The 14,314-nt window shown below is 42.1% G+C and overlaps 1 protein-coding gene across 1 annotated transcript; it reads left to right on the top strand.

Moving 5' to 3' along the window:
* Nucleotides 1-1,025: 1,025 nt before the first annotated feature.
* LOC111271720 (uncharacterized) lies at nt 1,026-6,823 on the top strand. The gene is made up of 3 exons (XM_022852696.2): nt 1,026-1,308; nt 5,408-5,499; nt 6,044-6,823. The coding sequence occupies exons 1-3, from the start codon at nt 1,052-1,054 to the stop codon at nt 6,073-6,075; spliced, it is 381 nt and encodes a 126-aa protein (XP_022708431.2). The 5' UTR covers nt 1,026-1,051; the 3' UTR covers nt 6,076-6,823.
* Nucleotides 6,824-14,314: the final 7,491 nt, after the last annotated feature.

Raw genomic sequence — 14,314 nt, forward strand, 5'->3', positions numbered from 1 at the left:
GCCTTTGATGGCTTAATTACAATAACATCTATCTCGCGTCCACCGCAAAATCCGTAACGCTAACGCAAGACATTTGCACTTAACTAGTATACTAGCAGACTCTATTAAAACAAAGACTATTCATATGAAATCTATCAACATCCGTCGTATAGTGTCTTTTCTGGTGTTGCCCCACACAATTAACGCCTTCTGTAGTTGCCCCTAATCGTTTTGTTATCGCGTGGCCTTTATCATCATCCTTCCATTTAACCCCCTCGTTGCTGTGTTCGTGTTTTGAACGAAGTGAATTACTGATTCCATTTGGATACGCTCAGATAGCTTTTTTTTTCTATGACAGCCGATTTCTTAAATTTTCTACATGTATTCACTAACAAAGAAGTGAGTGTAGCTTCCCTCCGCCCCTTAATTGGAAATGAGTTAGGACCTACTTGGACCTTTTAAGCCTGTCACTTCCGCTGTACCAATGCTGGTAATGGCCGTTGCAGTAGCTGAAGCGACTGCGCATCGTCACGGCGGATCATGCCATCGCTGCACGAAGCTGCCATCGTCACCCTGTTGCATCAAACTTAGCGAGGTTCTCAATCGTTCAAACCTTTTTTTCGACCTGCGGGCTCAAAGCGGCGTCTGAATCGGTTGTGAATCGTCGGCGCAAGTAGTGCAGCACTAGATACGCTAGGAGACGCGTATGAAAGTATTGAAGTAGCAGCCTGTTTGAGCTGGTTCCTACTGCTGCTGTTGCCGCCATGTTGTGTGTGGATCCTATTCTAGTCTATTGAAAACATCATCAGCTACAGCAACAGCTGCAGGCCAATGATGGTATGGTGACGTCGACCTTGTCCCTCAGTTGAACGCTTAATACCAACCAGGTCAGTAATGCTCTTTATGGCATTCACTACTTGTCCTTTGTAGCTTTAGTAGAGCATAATAAATATAGCAGCAACACTACCTAACTGTAGCCGACTGGCTACCCACAAATAGTCGTTTATAGTTAACTGAACCACGCACCGCTTAACATCGAATGGCGATGTGGCCGCGGGCTGGCCACATCAGTATGGAAACGATAGCAGCGCCTGCAGTCAGTGGCAAACATAACGACACACATCGTAAGGACACCAGCGACAACGAAGACGACGATGACGCCGGCGGCCGGCCACCAGAACCTTTTCGCATCATCGGTCCGTTTGCGGTGCGCCGCTTCGGGTCCAGAACCGAAGGCCACCGAAGGTGGCGCTACAGGCCCCCAGAAAAAGTTTACCCCCGACCGCGACCTGACGCACGGAGGCAGCAGCAGCAGCAGCAGCAGCAACGGTAAATTCCAGAAAATTTTTATAGAATAAAAGTGCTTACTAGCCAGAATTTTACCCTTTCTGCGTGAATCCGCCGTTGCAGTTTTATGTATCATGTATTATATATTGTATTATATAGTAACAACGGAGCAACTGTTGCCGGGGCTCTGAAATCCTGCCGCCGTCTACACACAAGCACTTACAGATACACGCACGCTCACAGAGTCTTCAGTATTATTATCAGACGGGTTATACGTTACAGATATGCACAGATACATTCGTGCACCGTTCCGCACGACTAAACAGATACACGATTGTACATTCGCGTTTATTTTTATCCAGACAAAAATATCCAACGGTCAGGCAATCCGATGCATAGAGGTAGATACATACACAGACTCACGATGAAACCAACGATAGCTAACACCGTAACCGATAAGGTCAATGTCTAATAAAGTGTGTGTTAATGTGAGCAAATGTGAATTGTTCATATATGTGTATGTGTGTGTGTGTGTATATTTAAATGCGTCAATTTGTCGTCAGTCGGCTTCTTGTTCCTATTTGGTGAGTGCCTCTTTGTAAAAGTGTTTGTGTAGGGGCATTTGTAGTTTGGCATATAGGCTTATAACGTTCATACTTCTGCCTCCTATTGCTGCTACACTTCTTCCGAGACACAGTTTTCAAGCTTATGTCAAATGTTCAATAGCTGGAACGGCGCTGACGGCAGCGGTAGTAACCGGGGTCCTAGTGGAGCTCTAGAAGAAGGAGAAATCATATGGAGGAATCAGCGGGGGATCGGGGGCTCGTTATATGACTGGCAGAGAAAATAGAAGCTTAATCTGCGCCAGAAAATGAATGCAGCCGCCGTGGTAGTTACTGGTGCTGCAGCAGTTGGGGGGTGTTTGGCCTCCAGAGGCACAGCCAGACACAAATAGAGTGAGAGGAATACGGCGGGTAGTGACAGAATAGAAAAACGAAATGGTCACAACGGTAGCGAGAACGATTACACAAATTAAGGAGCAAATCGTAAGGATAATTGTCAGTAAAGTATCTATTTTTATACGACCGCTTCGCTTTGTGTGAACATGTGAATTATATTTAGAATCCAAAAAGTATCAAAAATACCCACCTGTCGTGCAGGTAGACGCAATGAAGGGATCTACCTATGTATGTACGATCGTATGTAGCTACTAGTTTAATAAATAAAAGTCCGTAGGGCATGCTGGTTGCCAGACGCTACGTTGCAAATGATCATGCCAGTTAATATCGATCGGTATCATATACCAGTGATAAATTATATCACCTCGCATCAGCCTGAAAAGAAGGATCTTTTCAATGCTATAAGTGATGTTTATCAATCCTAAATATGCGTACACAATGATAAACCTTTTGGTTTATATACTATACAATATATGAATCAATAAATGATGTTGACGCTCCACGTGCTCGGCTTCTGCCTGATGGGCCGCTTTTATCCAACTAGCCTAAACCAATAAATTCGTACCTTAAACTAATTCCTCCAAGCTACAAAAGCTTATGTTTGTTGTCGCAGCTCGGGTTCGAAATCGTTCATGAGTATTTCAGAGAGAAACATTCCGCAACCCGACTACCCGCTCTTTTTGGGCGAACGGCGCTGCCATCTGCACGAACGCCCCATGGTACTTGGGCCTTTGACCTAGTTTGCAATCGATATAGTTGTCAAAACATAACACCTCTTGAAATATCAGTGTTCTATAAGTCTAGACGACTCTTTATTATTTTGCTATAATACTAAACAATCGGGTTGCTGAGCGTTTTCACGAGCAGTTCGAAATTCCGCTGAAGTCCTATTTATGCATTTAATGAACATTGTAAAGATACACCGACACTTTCGACAAAGATACTCTCAATTGCAATGAGCTGTCATGCAACACTAGAACATTTCTTTCAGCAATAGAAGAATCGTTCCTTACCTTAGAAATCGGCCAAGCATGGCACAATGAGAACGTCCATTTACTTAGGCCGCCGACAAAGTACCTAGGACAAAACTTGAAAGTGTAGATTATTTAGTTCGCTGGAAAGCTTCAAACGTAACGCTGTCAAATTGACAATCACCTTAAAGAAATAGCATTTCCATAACTTCATTTGTACGGACTACGACTGTTACCACATCGGGGCGTATAACTAGCAGATTTCATTTCGTTTTGAAAATCTGTATTTCCCAGCATGTTATCTAAGAGTATTGGAATTATTTTAAGCCTGCATCCTGCATGTTCCTACTGAGTCTTACTGTTGCTTATCATGGGTAAGTCTCTTTCATTCGAATATGGCAGTTATCACTAATTAACGGCACGGTATGGAACGAAATGTCAACAGAAGCAGAGTCGTACCACTGGGACGTGGTTTAACGATTACCAAGCCACGAACAGCTAATCCTAGACAAATTGAGTTGACCGCTACTCGTGATAACTTTAAGTCTTCAACTTTTTGCTAAGTGTGATTCCTTTCAATGAATAATAAAGACGACGATACATATATATATATATATATTGAACTAATCACAAGGTCTTTGCAACTTCGTTGCGACCATGAAGATGGTCGGAAAAACTGTGTTCGTACTTTTCATTTTGTAACTAAAAGAAAAACGTGCTTCCCTGGGACGACTGCGCACGTATGATGAGCTACTGATGCTGGCGTAGAAACAACCCCAACCAATGTAGGTTATAAGTAAACGATTTTTAGCAGTATAGTACTTTATACCATTTTTAATTCAATATCGTTGAGCATAATTATATCTGCAGCGTCATATCTAGACTACGAGTATGGCGAAATACAAAATGTGAGACTATCAGTTGGCCAATTTGTTACCTGGCCATTATACAGCGCTGACAACTTCCGGTGTCATATGTTATTTGCAAAGCAAGAAGAAGGCCTTGTTAGGCCTTTGGTTAGTTTTTGTTTGCATTTTTTCATCTGCAAAGGTCGACATTAAGCTCGAGATAGTCGTGATTCGTTCGTCGCGTACAACCGTATACGATAGCGTTAATAACGTGAACAACAGCGCCGAATACTCTGCCAGCACGTTTTTTGCCCTTCACCTACATATCCAATAAAGTATAGAACTTTTTTCGCCCACTAGTTGAACCTGTCATTCAGTTGAACTGCCGTTGCCCTGACCTAGAAGCTGTATCGAGTGAGTCTTTCTTCCTCATGTCCTCAATTTCTTGTTCGCCACCATGAGCGACAGTTACAAGTGAACAGTAAGTGGCAATAGCGTCCGTACTGTCGAAGGTAAATTCTATTTTTCTTGGCCGAGGTCCGCCCAGGGCCTGTGGAGAAGGCATGAGAAAAGGACTGCATTTTATGTTGTGTGTTTACTTCGAAGTCTCTTACAACTATCTGTCAATATGGCCATGAACTGATGGCGACCTGGCCGATTCTCCTACAGCACGAGAATCAACACGTGCCAGCCGAAAGAAGAGCTAGCTAGGTTTCGCCCCTCGCCAGTCTTCATCAGTGGGCGCCTGTAGGGCCATTTCACGTCCAGGGGATGACACATTTGCATATAGCGCGACACGTCGCCCAGTCGCATCGGGTCCTAGATTAGTGCAAATATACACAGCCTCTCCCGCCAATACGAGCTAGCCTACAACAGTCAGCTGTACACGAATGCGGTGCACAAAAAGACACAGAACTTTGTCTGATGAAGGATGAGAAGCAGTAAGAGCAGCAATCATGAAAGAATTAACGCAGTAACGTACCATGGCGCTGACATCCGCCGGCGAAAACCCGTTCCCAGCATCAAATATCAAAAACGTCCGCAGTCGTCGGCGATGCGCCCAAACGCTAGTAGACTATCCGACGTATTAAACTGAGCCTAGCGCCTGTTTTCTGGTGAAAACAGGTCTGGTATAGGCCTGTACGAGAGCTGTATGGGGTGCGTCCCAACCACGCTGGCTGACCAAAACGATGAACGCCAGAAAAAGGAAATAGGGTGAATAAGAAAGACGAAACAAATAAAAGAACCGCGGGAAAAAGTGGGTCCTTCAGCGAGCACAGGAATCTGGAAAAGAGAGACCGAATTAATAGATGACATACAATTGGATTTATATCTAACTGTTTGTATTCTTCTTTATCTTTAGACGACGAGGGTCCCGTGCCCATCGGACGATGCAAATGAGTTCGAGGCCAAACGGAGAGATCACGGCTGCAACACTAACAACAATGGCTATGTGTAAGCCAAGAGTTTATGTCGGAAACATAGTATAACCCGCTTTCTGGAAAGAAAGCTAGCTTTACTTCGAGCGCACACCAGCTGATCTTTGTTTATAGTTTGTATAATAGTACCATTAGTAATTATTAGTTTAGCATAATTCACTAAACGTATATATATATATAAATGTGAAGCTATATAGGAAAAAGTTTGCTTAATGTTATCGTTAACGGAAGAGAAAAATATGCTATTAGGTTTTTCCATAAACCTAATAGCCTATTTTTCTCTCCTCGATCACGTGATAGACTCACTGGTATTTATTCATTTGGCGGAAATACCAATTGAAAACTTCCATATGTCATATCATCTCACAGGGTGTTACTATATGAATCAGGAGCGGGCCTATATCAGCCACTAATTATTCCGTACGAAAAAAGTAGCTATTCAGCCCAATTAGAATGGAAATGCTTTTCTTACTAGAGGAGGCTGCGGTTTGAGCTAAAGAAATCAATGCTTTATAATTAGTTAGACAGGTCAAAGATTAGATTTGCTTGTTATCTTGCAGATTTGCAGGACGTTCCGTGGCGCAGGTTCTGATACCTTAACGCGTTACATTCTACCTGAGAAGCGTGCAGAGACCCTACTAGTACACCTGCCATTCTATAAAAGGGAGTTTAGCAAACAGAAGTTTGCGCCACTGTCGTGGTTGTGCATGACTCTAGCGTAAAATTATTCCCAATCAGGGTTTTCCGTTGCACGATAAACTTTGTGCTACGACAATGAAGTATTTCAAATTTTTCGAAAATCGCTTCATGTGACACGCCATTGACAACAACTGCGCATGGTGTGAGAAGTACGAACCAATCCTTAGTTTAACTTAATAAACATTTTACGGTTTAACTTAATACGCATTTTAACCAACCAAGCTTAATTGTACTCTGAGGCCACTTAGTTTTACTAAGTTAAATTAGCATCAGTGAAACATGATTTTATATAATACACTGGTCCGTACAGCTCTCAGAGTAATCGTGTAAAATAACTTAATGACTTTTCTACTCCACCTAGTAACACAGCGGTCTAGGAGAAGCTATGAAATGCTATATATACATATGTACGTTTACTTACAGAGGGTTAGTGGACGAAATCTCTCAGATGCAATAGTTTATGTCTACGGAAATACGTGCCGAACACCGAACATGAAATTCCTCAAAATTTAAATGGAAAAGGAACTGTTTACCTTGGTAACTTAGAATAATGGACGATCGAAGCAGCCATCTATATATAGATCACGTGATTCATCTACGAGCAGCATAATGAATACGAATCATAATAAAATTCTGGCATATTTTACTAAAGCCCATAGGTGAATTGCTTAGGTAAGTGTAACTTATTTCATCATCTATAACCAAATGTTTCCAGTTCAAACACTGCGATCTGAAACATGTTTTAAATGTGTTTGCTAAGTTACCTGAAGTATAGAGTTGACTACAGCTGATTTCTGTTGTCTGTTTTTAGCTATCCTAGTTATTGTCATCTGTTTAACAGTAAACCTGCCGACTTCTTATATGCCTACTTCAACCGCGCCCGATTAAAATAACCGACCTTAAAAATAGTAATTCTTCTTAATGCAAGCGATCGATTTGGCCTCTAATAAGAGGTTCGGCGTGAATTTTCCACCTACCTTACACGCATCGGATCGAGCTGAGCTGTTTGAAAGCAACTGGAAAAGTCTAGCGGTTCCTAATCTAAGAACGCGCTTCATTGTGTTAATTTTGGCAGCGAGCGCGATGTCAAATACAGCCAGTATCTCGGGCACGTATTGCTGATGGTTAGGTTTACCTTATTCTCATTCAATGACAACGTCCAGTTTAATCGGGAAACGATCCGACGTCTAAAACCGCTCGGGCTATTCAGGTTCTTCCTTTTCTCCGTAGATTCCTATGTATGCGTATCTTAGACGATAGAGAATCTATGTGGGCCTTCCTAATACTCATATGTCGATCGCATTAGATGTCAGAGCCAAAACTGGGTGAAGGATGTTGTTTTTATAGATATTCCAACAGCGATTACTACACGCGTTGGATAGATGGCGACAATTAATTGCTGGTAGCAAAGATGTAGTAACCATTGGTCTGCGTCTGCATGCAGTCGACGCATCCTAATGACCGACTATCTGTCACAAGTGTCATCCAGCTGCATGATAAAACCCCAGCGCTGGAAACCAAATACTACAATTATTAAATCGCTAATTTCCGGTTCGGGAATTGCGGGAGGTACAGTTCCTATTAAAACCGCAACAAGACATCGGTTGAAAGCAAAAAGATATAGAAAGAAATGCGTATACTTATATACTAAATAATCCTTTTTATTGCCATTCAATTTCCATTAGGCGCAGTCAGGCCGTCCGCTGCCAACTGAATTCGAGTAGATTTAACTGTCCATAAGTACTCAACCTGTTAATCATAGTAGAACCATCAACATATTCGTAAACCTATGAGTATTTAGCATACAGCCAACTCCTTACCCTATTTTTATTCCCGTCCCCTTTCATCCTTGTAAACACATCGTAGTGCTGATGAAGCAACACTTGTCAGCATATCGATATAACATAGCGGTACTCGCTTCCGCACGATCGATGTCACATCGCGTTCGGTAACTGGCCATAATCCCGACAGCAGCGTAACACAGTGTGGACGCTCGCTGGAATTATCTATCCGAAATCTGTTGTTGTTTTAAATATGGAGGCGTCGTAGTGCTTGCTTGTAATGTTGTTGATTATAAGGCATCAGCGTTTGATTTCTGTCATTCATCCCATGCAGTAGGCGGTGTTACGTCAGGCGAACGCGTCGGATACCTCTGCCAGAAATCTCCGTATACCAATCCAGTCAGTATAGAGTTACACTGAAGTGAAATGGGTACATCGCCCATATCTATATACATAATTAGCTAGATGAAGCAGATCGAAAAAGGGTTCACGTACGTGAACGAAAAGGTGGCAGAAGAAGGTGACTGTAGATGCTGAAGTCAGTTTGCGTTCGTGTTACGTATGCATTAGTATGCGCTACCGAATCGCTGACTGTTTTTCGTGAGAACAAAATCTACGTACGTCCCGTACGGAATGTTTCATGTAGTCACTACGTTAGAATCGAAATACTGTCTTTACGTCAGCCGGATGTCGGGCCGGAAAGGAATACGTAGGCCAGTGTACATACGTAACATGCCTGTATTGTAAGTTTGCTGCGGAGGAAGACCGCACGAGGTAGACCAGAAAAGTGGTAAGTTGTCTTTGTGGGTGCGTCTACAAAAATTTAGCATCTGCTACTACTTCTACTACCGTAATCGAGTAAGAGTAAATAAAGATAAACAGCCAAGGTATGGATAACTGCCATTGTAGCAACAGCGACCTCATCGATAAAGGTCGACTTTGCTACAGATATAAATGAAAGAGTCAGTTACTATGTGGAACAAGTCGTCAAAAGGTATCGCCTTCTTAATATGGCGAGAGACTGTTGGCCGCGTATCGACTGACCCCAGTTTGGGTTACTGCTAACGTTCAGGCGTCATTAATTAGATTTTCGAATCTCGGGTATATGATCTATACGGTTATATATATAGCAATTTGGAAGTGAATATAGTGTGGGAAGTACCAAGTGTTCTTAGTGATGCCGTACCCTTCTGCTGATACCGTCCTAGAAGCAATAATGTACACTAAAGTGACTTCTTATTTTCTATGCTGACACGAACCTGTGTTCGACATGAAACCAGATTTATACTAAGATATTTACGGCTTTATCCGCTGGGCCGTTTTATGGAGCAAAAAAAATCCGACCGTTAATAATCAGGACCATCTTAAGGACTTAATCTTAAATAAACAGCTATCCACTTACGTAAGATGATGATACGTACCAGCTTCATTACGATGCGTCTCCTGGAGAAAATAGACAACTCATTTGTAGTCGCACATGTAGATAACTGAATGTATCTTATTATGTTGGGCTAGTTAAATCCTAGTTTCAAAAGTAAAATAAAACTTATCTCTCCAAAGGGAACATATTAAGGGTGTGAAAAAATCTACTTATCCTAATGATCGCTACACAGTATATTGTGTGTTAAAAAACGAAGAAACTTCAAAATCGTTAGATGATTGCACACTTACTGTTTACGATACACGATAAACTATTTACTCTGTTAAAAAATAAACAATAAATAAAAAATAAGTTTTTGGTGCTTGTCATTAATTTGACATGGAGGCCTCGTGCGTCGAAGAACTCACTTACGATACATGCCGTCGTGAAACATAGTGGGCTCCGTTAGACATAAGGTTGCTTTTCGCTCTCGTATGTCGATGGCTCAAGTCATTCCGTCTTAGTTTAGCGATCACGAACGTCAAAGATATCGAACGCTTTCTAAACTTTAACCAGCGGCATACAAGCGACGACAGACAGATCGAACAAAGTACCGATCGCCTCACTGGTCCATACATGCAATTAAGCTTTATTGTATTACCTGTACGACTTTATTATAGGTTATAGCTAAACAGGCCTTTTGCTCTATATACAGCTCCGAGTGTCACCAAGACAATTTTCTTCTTCGAATGGATGTCCCCCTCCATGAAAACCCGTTTGGCGCGCGTTCAAATGAGAAATTGTTGTTAGAAGTTATTCCGCTTATTCTGTCTTGGCCGTAAACAGAACATCATTAAGCGAGATAATTAGCATTGCGCAGTTAAAGCACCGAGGAGGGCTACGGAAATAATGGTACGACAATGGGAATCCACGACCGAAAAAAATGGCCCCTTGTTATTGTTAGCGTACATCCTAGCTGTAAACATGTCTTGCGTATATCATACTGCTGATTAGGGTCGTACTATTCAAAATCTTCATGGCGTGCACTCAATTATAGCCGGTGCCAGTCTTAGAATGCTAACTATCTAGGTTCAATTGCTATCTGTACTGATAAGCACTCAATATCGTACCGATGCAAAAACCGTTCAAGCACTACATAAAGAGCGATTTTTTCAAAGATGGTTGATACAACGTGTAAACCAGTTCGGACCCACATTTTGTCTATGGCGGTCAGTTCGGTAGACGTACGAGCTTCCGCAATTGACCCCTTCGTCACCCTTTCGATGACTCTAAACTCCTCCAGAATGTCGCTGAGTCAAAATGTCTGACCTTTCTTTTCTATCTACACCTTTAAACAATTACTCTCTCCATTCACACACGTTGTGTACCACGTACCTTCTATATATACATCGAAGCATTAGGACTTATGTTTTGATTGAGCTACTAACATATTTAAACGTCTGAGAAGCTTAAGCCGACATCTTGTATTTTATCTGTCATAGGCGCATAAATCACTTCTGTTTATTATTACCACTTGCTATCCTAATACTATCCGAGCTCTTGGAAAAACATAGTAAGTGGCACTGAATCGTGTATTGACGTTATTATAACAATAACTCGTTATTATTTAAATATCTTTCATGGCTAGTGTTTGGTCTGAAGTGGCTTCAGCTTTGGCGTCTCTAGCGGCACTTTTTCACAGCTCACGTTTGGTCTCGTATCCACGCAGCCTCTGTATGTGTCCGTCCATCATTGTTTCTTCTTACCATAGAAATATACGCTAGTAACAAAAAAAAGTCGGCGATTTTGCGTAGAACTAGTTTATAACACCAGCCTCGTTATTTTATATGTATACACGGAACTTCGTTATAGCTACGTTCTTTCGCAGCTTTTCGAATACGCAGCACGTATGGACAATTCATACTTTAGGATTCTCTCCCATTAGATAGTCATTTGTCACAACAATTCATGAGTACGATCCATCTTCATTCGAAGACTCTAAAGACGAAGCTCAGCGACAAGCTAGTATAAAAAACTAGAACAAATAGTTTTAGATTTGCAGCAGGGGCTGCTACGCGTCAATTCAATCCTCAAGATAGTTTGTTAAACTTCTAAGTATGAAGTAAGTTTTATTAGACATTAAGTTTTCTTATCGAGCCAAGCCAACTGGCAAAAAATCATCAAAGCCATTTCGGAGTTTACCGCGATCCAAGCACCAACTAACGAGGCAAAAACAATGTCGATGTTCCCCCAAAAAAGGGTTCTGTTCTATTTATCCATCCATACGACTCAGAAAACATGCTAGAAAAAACTATCCGTGGATTTAGAGTAAGTTGTCGCTAAGGGTCACACAAAAAGATGCCGAACGTTCAACAGCTTGATTAAACTTTCACCATTGAACGAAAGCCGTCTATAGGAAAATGTGCGGTTTCCCTATGAACGGTTGCCGAACACATGGCGTTTGTAGGCTCCTTTGAATAGAGATGTAAATTTTTCAAGCCCGTAGCTATACGTTCAGCTGCGTTCTTTTCTACCGTGTCTATTTTGGTCATTCAGCTAAATTTAGCGGGACTCTCTTGCCAGTCGTGTATTTTTACCTGTATTACTATTATTATTATTATTAACACCAACTGCTTGTAATCTGCGGTTGGGTTGTATCTGGAAACAGTTTCTGGTCGGCCCCGAACGAATAGAAGGTCTCAGAAATTGATCTAGACCGTGACCCCGTCTCCGGGTCGCCCTTAGGCTAATTACAATGACATAATAATTAATTCGCTTACCATACACGGTTTTAGCTGAAATCGAGGTTTCTTTTTTAACACTGAGACACAACGACTTTTGTTTTTGTCACTTTTATATTGCCTCGATTATCGACGATACTGCAGCATAATTCGCAGTATTATTAGTTATCTCTATCTGCACTAAATTTAAAATAATCAGTGATTAGCCTAGAGGTACAGGCGCCCAATGAACGGCGCTCGTAGAACATATATAGACATATTTATGAAACATAAAGCAGCAATATGGCCATAGTTGCATGTATCATGCAATGTTCGAAGTAGCAAGTTGAAATTAACTTTAGCAGAACGGCCCAGCGACCTACGTCCGTTATCCTCCGTCATCCATTGGGAGCTGCAAGCAGATGTGGATAATATTGAATTAAGTTGATTAGAAAAGTTTAAGATGCAAATGCGGCATGCGGCTGAAGCGTATTGTCCATCCGTGTGCAGGCATCGATCCATGTACACCTTGAATGCGTAGAGATGGCTCGTAAAAATAAGGCGTCTGGGATTGTGCTCGTAAGGAACGGGAGAATTTGGAGAAAATCAACCAGCAACTTTTTAAATTATTCTTATCGTTATTGAATCTGTCGTCTGCTACTCCCGTTTGCTCTATTCTTGCTGTTCAAAGATGGATGGCGCACCTAAACATCGTCAAGGATGTCTGTGTTATTTTCTACAAATTAAAACATATGCCTAACTAGACATTCACAACCGATGCGGTAACAGATTGGTCTAATCAAAATTAATAGATCAGTCTAATTAAGCCAGCGTTGGCATTATATACTCGGGCGTGTTTTCCAGTCAGCGAGTACATATTGGCGGGGTAGATGCGGCACTCGAAATAACGCGTTGGCCACGCTGACCTCAGGTGGTAATGCTCGCGGGGTGGTGTAGAGCTAATGCGCCTAAAGATAGTTGAAAACCTCAGACTACCCATATGAAATTCAGTCAACGTTTATTGACGGGGTTCGATGCTAGGTCGGGCATTGGCATATTATAGGTTTTTTGTTTGTTGGATCGATCTGCTATAACATACTGTTGTGTTGAAAAAATACCACACAGTTTTCGTGACTAGAAAAAATTTTTGATCCAAAAATCATACATCTTACGTTTGAATCGAAGGTCGAAGAGGAAAACGTTTAATTGACCTGTTCTTATTTACCTATTTAGTAATTAGATAAGTAACTATACATAAACAGAGTAGGTGCTAGAAGAATGTATTGCCAAAGTCTCAATAAACAGACAACGGGTCTATGAGAAATATGTATTGATATATATATATATATATGTATATAACTTCTCATTTTTATTCGGCGCAAGCTTTGTAACTTATCAAAAGTCAACCCACTGACATTCTATTCTGCCCTTCTAGCCTTTTCTTCTGCTAAAAAAAAAAAAAGAAACGTTGCTACTTTACTATTGGAATAGCCTAACTACGGGATATCGACTTCTGCTGGCCCGTGGCCTTAGTTCTACTTCTGCTCGTATGGCAGCTACTTCTGGCTGTCGTGGCCCTGGTCTTCACATCACTTCACGGACTGCGGCCGGACTGGGCCAGCCCATAACCACCCCTCCTCGTCTCCCCCTCTCCTCCCTCCCTCCTTACCGCCCCCTCCCCGGCGACCCAAACCACATCGACAAGAAACTGCGACGGCAATCGCAATAACCATGAAGGCGAAGGCAGCGTACAGTGACGTGGCTTCCTGGCACCGGCTTTTCGTCAGCAATGCCACCAATGAACGTATCCTTAAGCCGAAGAGTCAGGGTCTTTCTGCAGGAGGGTGGCAACACCTGCAGCATCGGCGATGCCGGCAGTAGCGTTCGACACCAATGGCAACAGGCAACAATGGAAGCGCTCAAATACAGAAACCTCTCCCATCCGACGTCGCAGCGGATCATGTGGCGTGGCTTGCATGCTCACATCATCCACAGAGTGGCGGTGTCCATACGATTGATACTCTTTGCCTATGACAACACTCAGAAGCTGTAGCGCTAATGATCTGCAGCGGCAGCGGTAACTGCTGGAAGAAAGCTAATGATAGCATTCCCGAAAATAGTTCGTCCACGAGCTATTCGTGTCATTCGTTATGGTGTGACCAGCATCTTATCAAGGGTTAGACCACGTTAGCTCGTACCATGGCACACAACTATCAGTTTTACCTTGCGTTTCATTTCGTCATTCAACCACCGCAGATTTTCGATTTCTGG

The sequence above is a fragment of the Varroa jacobsoni genome, unplaced genomic scaffold (genome assembly GCF_002532875.2).
Source record: "Varroa jacobsoni isolate VJ856 unplaced genomic scaffold, vjacob_1.0 contig00913, whole genome shotgun sequence".
NCBI lineage: Eukaryota > Metazoa > Arthropoda > Arachnida > Mesostigmata > Varroidae > Varroa > Varroa jacobsoni.